Genomic DNA, 10,160 nt, shown 5'->3' with positions numbered 1-10,160 from the left:
TCCTTGCTTTTCAATACTCTATAAAGAAGTATTGTGAAGCAGATTTACCCCATGTAACACATCTTTTGATTTTTGCTTCCATAAGCATTGATTATGGATCCAACAAAGACAAAATTCTTGACAGCATCCATCTTTTCTCCATTTATCATGATGTTACCGATTGTTTCAGTTGTGAGGATTTTGGTTATCTTTACATTGAGTTGAATCCATACTGAAGACTGCAGTCCTTGATCTTCATGTGCAGGTGCCTCAAGTCCTCCTCAAGCTCAGCAGACGTGCTGTCTGCATGCTGCTGTTTGTTAATAAGCCTTTGTCCAGTCCCGATGCCGTGTTCTTCATAGAACCCAGCTTCTCTCGTCATTTTCTCAGGATACAGATTGAATAAGTATGGTGAGAGGATATAACCCTGACACATAACTGTCCTGATTTTCAACCTTGCAATATTTGTAATTTAGGAGGCCAGAGGTCCAAATTCAGAGTAGAAATTCTAGGGGAAGGGTTCTTCTCTCTCTGGGGAAAACCCTTTGTCTCCTTTCAGCATCTGTAGGCCTGGCATTCCTTGATGATCCCCATGTGTCTTTATCACTTATCTTCCCCTGGGTCTAGTAGCCTCGTAGTAGAGGGACCCTAAGTAAAATTGACTCATTCCACTCCTGGCTCTTTGTTTCTTAGCCCTGGTAGTTTCCTCTCCTTTTTATCTTGCAAGATAAAAGATGTTGTAGGCCATATCTCACTAAAACTCCCCTCACATCTGTTGAGGCTGTGATGAGATTAAAGGTGTTGCCTCACATCCCTTGTCCTCTTTTTGGTTTTATCACATCAATTCATATCATGGAGGATCAATACTTAGCTGTCACATTATGCTATTATATAACTGCTTAGCTCCTGAGAAACATGGTGTAGACAAGTTGATGCATGTGTGACGGTTAGGTTTTTCTGTCAACTTGCTGTACCTGTAAGAAGATGTGGGTGAGTCCAACCTATCCATAAGGTCATAGCCTAATGACATCTCCTTGGGGGTGTGGCCTATTTATAAGCAATCCTGTGAAGAACTGATCTCTCTCTCTTGCCCTCCCCATCGTCCTGTTGGCTTGCATTCCCTTCCTACCTTCTGGGGCTGGGATCCATGTGGACGGCTTGGTCTTGTTTCAAAGATAGCTGTTGGGTGAGTCTGGAGGGGCCTCCAGCTAATATCCGACTCATGGACTTGAGTTGGCCTGGGCTGGGCCACTTCCTTGATAGAAATTTCTTTCTCGATATAAAGTTCTTTTTTATACATATGTCACTGGCTTGCTTCTCTAGAAAACTCAGCTTAACACATGTATTTTGGGGGACACATAGTATTTTCATTCTTTTTTTTTCTCCATAGTGTTTTCAGTTGCTTCATATGTATGTGAAACAAGAATAAGAGATATTGGAGAACAGTTGATTTTAGTGAAGAATATTAAGTATACCATGGACTTCCAGAAGAACAATCTGTTTTGGAAGAAATATAGTTAAAATGCTTCTTAGAGGATGGTGAAACTTCACCTCAAGTACTCTGAATATGTTGTCAGGAGAGACTTTGCCAGGCTTGGTAAACAGTTGGTGCAGCAATAGGCTTAAACAGAGGAGCAATGGTGAGGATGGCACGGGCCCTATATAGGGTTGGTGTACATTGGAACCAACATGATGACAGCTAATAACCACTCGAGGAGATGTATGTCTTATATGTGGCTCAGTGATTGACCTGAAAATGATGTAGCATTCATTGCTGCTTTTTCTCCCCACGAAGACATTATATGCAGATTTGTGAGATACATAATTTCTATGAAAAAGAAGTCAAAATGTGTGCATACTGATATTACTAGGTAGAGACAAGAATGTACGCAAAGTCCACATATCTAATATTAGTCCTCATTTATAAACTGCTACTTAGAGTAGTTAGAACAAATTGTTTCTGTTGGGATGTTTGAGTTGCTATTTTAAGTTAATTTAGGAAGGCTCTCTAGAGTCAAGGAGCTTTGAACAATCTTTTAAATGTTGAGTGTGTGAAAGGAGTTTATATATATATATATATATATATATATATATATATAGGCCTTAGGCATACTAGGAATAGAGTCTTACAAAGAATGTTGAAAGTGCTTAGGTATACAAGAACCGGTTTAAGTATTCCTTATTTACAAACTGGATAGATGGTAAGTAATATGTTTGTTTAATAATATCTCAGTATATGAACTCAGACTTTTAGATTCTGATATCTGTAGTGAATATAAAACGTGCATACTCAAAAAGAAAGCAATTTGACTAACAGCTCCGAAATCTGTGTGTGAAATGTAGCTCTGAGATTAATGAAAATAATGTTACAAAGATACTGTTAGCTGATTAAAGTCTCCTTTGCAAGTAATCCTCTTGTTTAAGGTGTGGCATTATTTAATAATAGAGTCCTCTTTTCCTGTTGGAACACTCAGTGTATTGGTGTTAAGTCTTTATCTTGTTTTTGTTTGTTTCCTTCTTCCGGGCAGCTTGGTGAAACCATGAGACAGGTACGTCACCAACTGGCATCCTTTAGCACTATGGGGGAAAAAACGTCATCACTGTTTCCAAGTGAAATGAAAGAAAGTGTTCCCACCCAAGAGGTAAATTTCTTTTTTTTAAACAATATTTTACTGCGTTTTCAGTGGAAGTTTACACTGCACTTTTGGATTCCATTCAATAATTACTGTTTAAGTGGCTCAGTGACATTAGTTACAGTTTTGACAATGCATGGGCATGTTCATTATTTCTGTTCTGGATCCATTAATCTAGGTCCCCTCCTCCCTTACATTCACATCATGATTTTAAAGTAATTGTTGACCGATTAATCTATAATGTGCTTTTATTTATTTAGTCTTCCTGCACTCATCCGTCAGTTTGTGACACTCTTGGTGCTTGTGTGTTGCTGTAATGCTGGAAGCGATGTCACTGGTATTTCAAATGTCAGCATTGTCGTCCATAGTGAACAGGTTTCATCAGAGCATTCATACTAAGAATAGACTAGGAAGAAGGAATAGGCAGACCACTTCTGAGGGATTACTCCTGAAGACCTTAGGATTAACAATGGATCATTGTCTAATATGGTGCTGGACGATGAACCCCGTCGAGGTTAGAAGCCACTCACAATATGACTACAGAAAAGCTGTCTTCAAAGTGGAGCTGACCATAGTAGATCGAGCAAAGCTTTCAAGATCTTCATTTGCTGCTGGGGAATGACTCACAATGAGAAGAAACAGCTATAAACATACATTAATAATCAGAATGTGGAATGTACATAGTATGAGTGTAGGAAAATTGGAAGTCATCCAAAAGGACATGGGACATATAGAGATCAATGTTCTAGGCATTAGTGAGTTGAAATGGAGTGGTATTAGCCATTTTGAATCACACAGTCATAAGGCTTACTGTGCTGGGAGTGGCCATCAATTGCTCACATCCCCCAGAGCTCCAAAATGCAACTTTGAGTATACCCTACCTAATTTAAAGATCATCTTAAGAACAGATATAATGCATGGAACAGACTAGGTGAGTTGTGGGATGACGTCAAGAACAGCACACATGAAAAAAGCAAATCCATCCAGCCTACTGCCATCTAGTTAATTGTATCTCCTCGTGGCCCTTTGTGGGGTTCCGAAGCTAGAAGTACTCGTGGGAGCAGATTGTCTCAGCTCTCTCCCCCAGAGCAGCTGGTGACTGGGAATCCCTAACCTTGTGGTGAGCAGTCCAGAGCTTGCCCAGCAAGGCCACTAGGGCTCTTTAAAGAAAACAGGGCCAGGAAACGAGAGAGAAAAGGCCAAAGTGGACGTCAGAAGAGACTCTGAAACTTGCTCTTGCATTTAGAGTAGATAAGTGAATAGAATTAAAGGCACCGAACCAAAAGCTCAAAAGGGCAGTGAGACAAAGCAAAGCTTTAAAAAAGATCGAAGTTGTCAAGGATTTTATTTTATTTGAATACACAATCAAGCAGTCCAAAAATAAAAGGATATATTATTTTGGGCAGTTCTACTGCACAAGATCTCTTTAAAGTGCTGGAGAGCAAAGGTGTGCTGTGAGCACTGAGGTGTGCTTTACCTAAGCTATAACTTATTTAATCACCTCAAATGGCTATGAAAGCTCCGCAATGAATAAGGGAGACTGGAGAATTGATACATTGGAATTACGGTGTTGGTTAAGAATATTGAAAGTGTGCTTTCATGGACTGCCAGAATGACAAATAAATCTGTCTTGGAGAAAGTACAACCATAATGCTCCTTAGAAGCAAGAATGGTGAGATTTTACCTTACACACTTTGGGCATGTCATCAGGAGAGAGCCAAACCAAACCAAACTTAATGCCATCGAGTTAATTTTAACTCATAGGACAGAGTAGAAATGCCACATTGTATTTCCAGAAAGTTTCATCTTTCTCCTGTAGAGCAGCTGGTGGATTCGAACTGCTCACTTTGTGGCTAGCAGTCTGTGGGGGAAGCCTGCCCCTCACACTATCATGGGTTCAGTAAGCGCAATTGCCCGGTTAAGATGTTTAAAGATTATAGTAAAGTCATAGAGAATAAAAGAGAGTGAAATAAAGGAGTCAGGCACATTTCATGGTAGCATGCTCACCTCAGATCCTCTTGGTGGTACACGGGGAAGTGGGAGACGGGGGTGTAGGAATGACTGAGAGCGATTTATTACTAACCAAGACTTACATATCTTTTAGGGTGTGCATGCACCCTAATTACGGTTAAAGACGTACGTCACAAGAAGGGGTTGTACAATCGGCATACACATCGCACGAAAGGGATGTACAATAGATAAAAACATAACAAGAAGGGGATGAGCTAGGGGTGTACATGTAATAGGAAAGGGAGGGACTAGGGATACATATCTGACAAGATGGGTGGACCCTAGACTCAATATGGCAGCCTAACCTTAGACCATACAGTCTGATTGCTCTAGATGCCTTAGGGAGGATAACCTTAGGGAGGATAACCTCTGACCTACTTTCGTTGACCTCCCAAGTGCTTACCATGTGTAGCAAGCAGCTAAGTGTAGCATATATTGGGGGGAGACGACTTGGGAGAAATCTTAATGTATCCCGCAGCAGTCCAACTTGAAACCCACTACACAACCAGGACTCCTCATTAGGAGAGAACGGCCCCTGGAATGGGACCTCCTATTTTGTAAAATAGAGGATCAGAGAAAAAGAAGACTCAGTGAGATGAATTAGTACAGTAGCTGAAATTAGGGGCTCAAACATAGCAGTTGTGAGGGCGACATAGGACAGGACAGTGGTATTTTTTCTAATTAGAGTCACAATGAGTTGGAGCCAATTCAAAGGTACTTGACAAAAACAATGGATAAATTTTTAAAGGACACATTACTTAAAGGTGATAATCATTATTTTTGTGAGCCAATTTGTTACTTAGTAACAAGGTGATCTAGTGGTGGAGGGCTATAGTTTCAGTTTTAAGATTTGAACAGAGTGTCAGGGCAATTGTTTTTGAGCGTCCTTTAGTCTTAACTAATCTTAACCAGGTGTGGTCTGTTTTTAGTAATCAGATGTTCTGTTTCATATTTTTCTCCTATCACTGTCCATCTATTGTTACCCCCGTTGATTAGAAATGGGAGCTGGGCACCATCTAGTTCTTTTAGATTTAGGGAAGTATATTTGTTTGTGCAGAGCATAAGTTCCCAAAATAATTTGGCCAGCTGCCCCGTTTTCTGGAGAAAAAAAAATTACTCAGGATCCCCATAGCAATAAAAAACCTTTTGTACTATAATCCATAATCCAGGATACCTGCTTTTACAGCTCTCCTGAATCATTCCATCACCACACCACCCCCTCGCCCCCAGGAGCATGGTATCACCCCGTTTGGGAAACATTGTGTAAGGGTGTTCATCTTGTCGATTAGTTTCTTCTCTGAGTCTCTGGTTTCTTCCTTTCTCTTTTAGTCTAGATGAGTAGTGTTGTTGTGAGGTACCATTGAGTTGTTTCCATCCCCTAGTGTATGCACAGCAGAAAGAAACACTGGTCCTGTGCCATCATCACAGCTATTCCTATGCTGTACTTTACAAAGCAGATGTCCTCCAGGGACTGGCTCTCCTAATGAGTAGAGACCAATAATTGTACCTTAAATGGCTACTTATAAGCTATTCAGAGTCCACACTTTACTCACCAAAATAGTATATAAAGTTTAGACTTAAGAAAAACATTATGCAAATTAACTGATATGTTCCACAAGATTATGGTTCCAATTCCTCAGACTCATGAATCCCATCCCATGAAGTGTTTGATTATGTCTAAGAAGTATCCATAAGAGTACTCCCTATGTACTGTTATATAAATGATATATGAGGGGGTTCCCAAAAAAACCGGAATTGCGCTGGTGGAGCGGAGCTTTTGTAGTATGTGTTTTCCCCACTGGGCAAGCATCGAACAACTCTGGTGCACCCAGTGGCGTCACAGTGAATTTTTTCATAAAAGCAGTTTCGTGCAAACTTCGTTTTTTGTGATGGCTGATTTAAGAGAACAGCATGTGGCTGTGAAATTTTTTTTCCTGCTCTGGAAAAATGCCACTGTTGTGATGTGGAACACAGCTTACAAAGATAGCTCTATGGGAAAAACTCAAGTGTACAAGTGGTTTTCTTGTTTAAAAAAGGTGAAATGTTGATTGATGACAAACCTTGTTCTGGACATCCGTCAACTTCCTGAATGGATGAAAATGTCGACTTGTAGTGGATTTGTAGTTCGTTCCACCAGGTCAGACTGTTAAGCTTTCTATGTAGAGGTTCTGAAAAGATTGCGTAACAGTGTTTGACAAAAATGGCCTGGTTTGTGGCAGACGGGACTGGTTTTGCCACCATGACAATGAACTTGCTCACGCAGCCATCTTCAGTGTGCCGGTTTCTGGCAAAAAATGGCATATTTCTCTTCCCCTACACACCTTACTCCCCCGACCTCACTCCATGCAACTTCTTTTTGTTTCTGTGAATGAAAAGGAACATGAAAGGATAGTAATTTGACGATGTAGAAGAGGTGAAGAAAAACACGAGGGAGGTGCTGTCAGCCTTCTGAACAAATGAGTTTGAAAAATGATTCCAAGAATATACTGTAATGGCAGATTTGACAAACGTATTAAGTGTAATGTAGAGAACTTTGAAGGTGATAAGGTTGTTGTGTAAAAAAATTTAAACACATAGCTTTGGGGGGAAAAAAACGGGCTTTTTTGAGTACTCCTCCCTATGTGCATTTAGTCATATCTGTATACACATTTGCACGCTCATATGCAAACACTTAGGTATATAAACATACGCAGATACACCGAGTAAAAAAAGTCAGGAGGCCACACCTAACTTTGTTTAGCAGCTTAAGGGTAAAGGAGAATCCATCTCCATACTCGAGGCCATTTGTCACAAGCAAAGATCAGACATGTCTCCACTCTCCATCCTTCTTTACCTCGTCTGACACCGACCATTCCTCTCATGGAAACTCTCCTTTTCTGTTTGGTTTGATGATCTGTTGCAGACCTCAGATAATACTCACAGTTACGGGTTTTTTTAGGGAAGGTAACATGTTACCACAAAGCCAGGTTCAGAAAGTATTAAGGATATCATCTTTTATTCACAACAGCCCCTTTTTTCAGTCAGCAACCAAGTCCTCTGGTCACCACTCTCTCAGCTCTGTGATTCTTTGGCTTATGGTCTCCATTGGGCCAGGAAGCCCACCTACTGCCTCAGTGGTCCCTTTGCCTCAGCGGCTGGTCTCCATATAGCATGGTGTCTATGGCCTCTCACCACTTCAGGGAGGGAGGAATAGCAAATGTGCTCTGCTAATGGCTCTTCTTCCTTGGTGATCCCAGGACTTCTCTCTGTTCCTACTTCTGAGATGACTTTCTTATTCACAGGGAGTGACAACTAAAACGGACCAATCCCCTCTATTGGTGTTCACAAACTGCTGAGATGTAGGCATTTACTTAATATGACATAGCCATAATCCCTTTTGTGATGCATTATAAATTCTCGCTTCTATGCCTGTGGCTATAATCCCATTTTGGAAGGGAATTCTCTGATATGTTAAGAGCCACCAGCAGAGCACTTTGTAAACTCCTGCCTGAACTGACAGAGGTAGTAGACACCATATGACAGCCAAGACCAAGTGAGGCATGGAGACCTTGGGACAGAACAGAAGTGTAGTGCTGAGAGTAAGGCAAAGCAGTGGGCTGGCTTTCTGCTTCATAGAGGCAGGGGTTGGAGGACCACATGGCTGAGAAACTGAAGACAGGAGAGGGACTCGACTCCTGGCTGGAGAGAGAGATTGCTGTTGATCAGTTACTGTATCCTTAATGTTTTCTGATCCTGGCTTGTGATAACTTAACTCTCCTAATAAACTCCCTTAGTCTTAAGTGTTGTCTGTGAGTTCTGTGTGACCACTGCAATGGAATTATAGAACCCAACAGAAAGTAGAGTGTATTGGGAGGAATGGTAGGATGGAAGGTGAAGGTATGTCTGACCTCTGCCTTTTGGCTGTTGACCTTGGGTTTGTGTTGAGTTGGATTCTCCTCCTTTGTGTAGCTAGAGGATCTGAGATATAGCCACTGCACCTTTACCTATTTGAATGGTCCCATCCAGTCATTTGGTGGAAGTTACAAAGACATCAATAGACAAAGTAATTTCTAGCCATTTCATGTGCTCACACATACCCTATGTACACACATACCTACCTACACACAAACTCGTATATATATTTTTGTTGTTGGAAAGATTTACTTTTGATACACAGTTTAAAAAATACACCGGAATATTTATTTGTATCTTAAAATAATTTTAGACTATTAAAATAATTAGAATGTTAAGTATCCAGTAATGAGGAATGGTTACATATGTTATGATACAGCCATATACAAGAGTAGACATTTAAAAATATGGTAGGATGAGTATCTGAAGAAGAACATCTTAAGACAAGGGAAAGCCCCTGATTTAAAGTTAAGTGAACAAAGGATACAAATAGCCTCAAATATTTATGGACTGTCTCTATTGTGCACAATTGATGCATGGAATCAGCAGTCGAGAAACCAAACAACATATTGCATTGAGTAAATATGTTGCAAAATACCTTTAAGTGTTGAAGCGCAAGGAGAACATTTTGAGGACTAAGGTCCCCTGAACCATGGATGATGTTTTCATCCACCTCTTGCATCTGAAAGTTGAACATTGAATAAGGAAAACCGAAGACGAATCCGTGCATTTTATTATGGCTCTTGTGAAGAATATTGAAAATACCATGGACTGCTAGAAGAAAAAACAAAGGACAGCCACATACTTAGGCTTGTACTGTGGACATGTTACCAGGAGAGACCAGTCCCTGAAGAAAGACATCATGCTTGGCATAAAGTATAGAAGGCGGCAAAAAAAGAGGCAGACCTTCAACAAGATGGATTGGCACAGTGGCTGTAGCTGCTCAAGCATAACAGTCATTGTGAGGTTAGTGCAAGACCGGCAGTGTTTCGTTTTGCTGAACATTAAAGTCACTATGAGTCAGAACCCTCGATGGCACCTAACAACAACACTTAATGGCCAGGCATTGTTCTAGAATCAGTATTATAGTGAAAAGGCAGACAAAATCTTCCATGCTAATGGGGAAACAGATAAATGACTAAGTATAAAATATAATAAGTGCTAAGTGCTATGAAGTAAAATAAACCAAATTAAGAGTTGATGAGATTATATGTGCATAGAAAAAGCCCTGAAAAGAAATGGATCAAATACTAATTATTCCCACGTAGTGTTATTACAGGGAATTTTAATTTTCTTTTAAAAAAATGTTAGAATGTATATATTTTACTTTATACTTAGGATAAAAATGAATAACTTTTAAAAAGAAAAAAATATTTTTACTCCAAACTTAAAGTAAGACTGAATAATTGGAATCCATTCCAATTGTGGAGTCTGTTTATCTGAGTTTAAAATTTTGTATGGTAAATCCATATATTTTCTTCTGTTTATTTAAATCTAGTGTTGCTTTCACAATTTGATAGGCAGTATCTAATAAATTGGGCCACAAACACTTATTTAGTTCTTTTTTACTTTAGCTTTCTAATTGCTATATTATTTTCACCTTTTCCTGGATATTACACACACACACACACACACACACACACACAC

General features: G+C 39.9%; 1 protein-coding gene across 1 annotated transcript in view; it reads left to right on the top strand.

The window, feature by feature from the left end:
- Positions 1–10,160, top strand: part of CCDC15 (coiled-coil domain containing 15) — a 109,878-nt gene that overhangs the window by 19,434 nt on the left and 80,284 nt on the right. Inside the window, 1 exon segment of the mRNA XM_045283651.1 lies at positions 2,508–2,621. Coding sequence (XP_045139586.1) covers positions 2,508–2,621 — 114 coding nt within the window.

Source organism: Echinops telfairi, unplaced genomic scaffold (assembly GCF_000313985.2).
Source record: "Echinops telfairi isolate 266 unplaced genomic scaffold, ASM31398v2 ScPeMD7_7465;HRSCAF=8503, whole genome shotgun sequence".
Lineage (NCBI taxonomy): Eukaryota > Metazoa > Chordata > Mammalia > Afrosoricida > Tenrecidae > Echinops > Echinops telfairi.
This window is presented reverse-complemented; position numbering and strand designations above follow the sequence as displayed.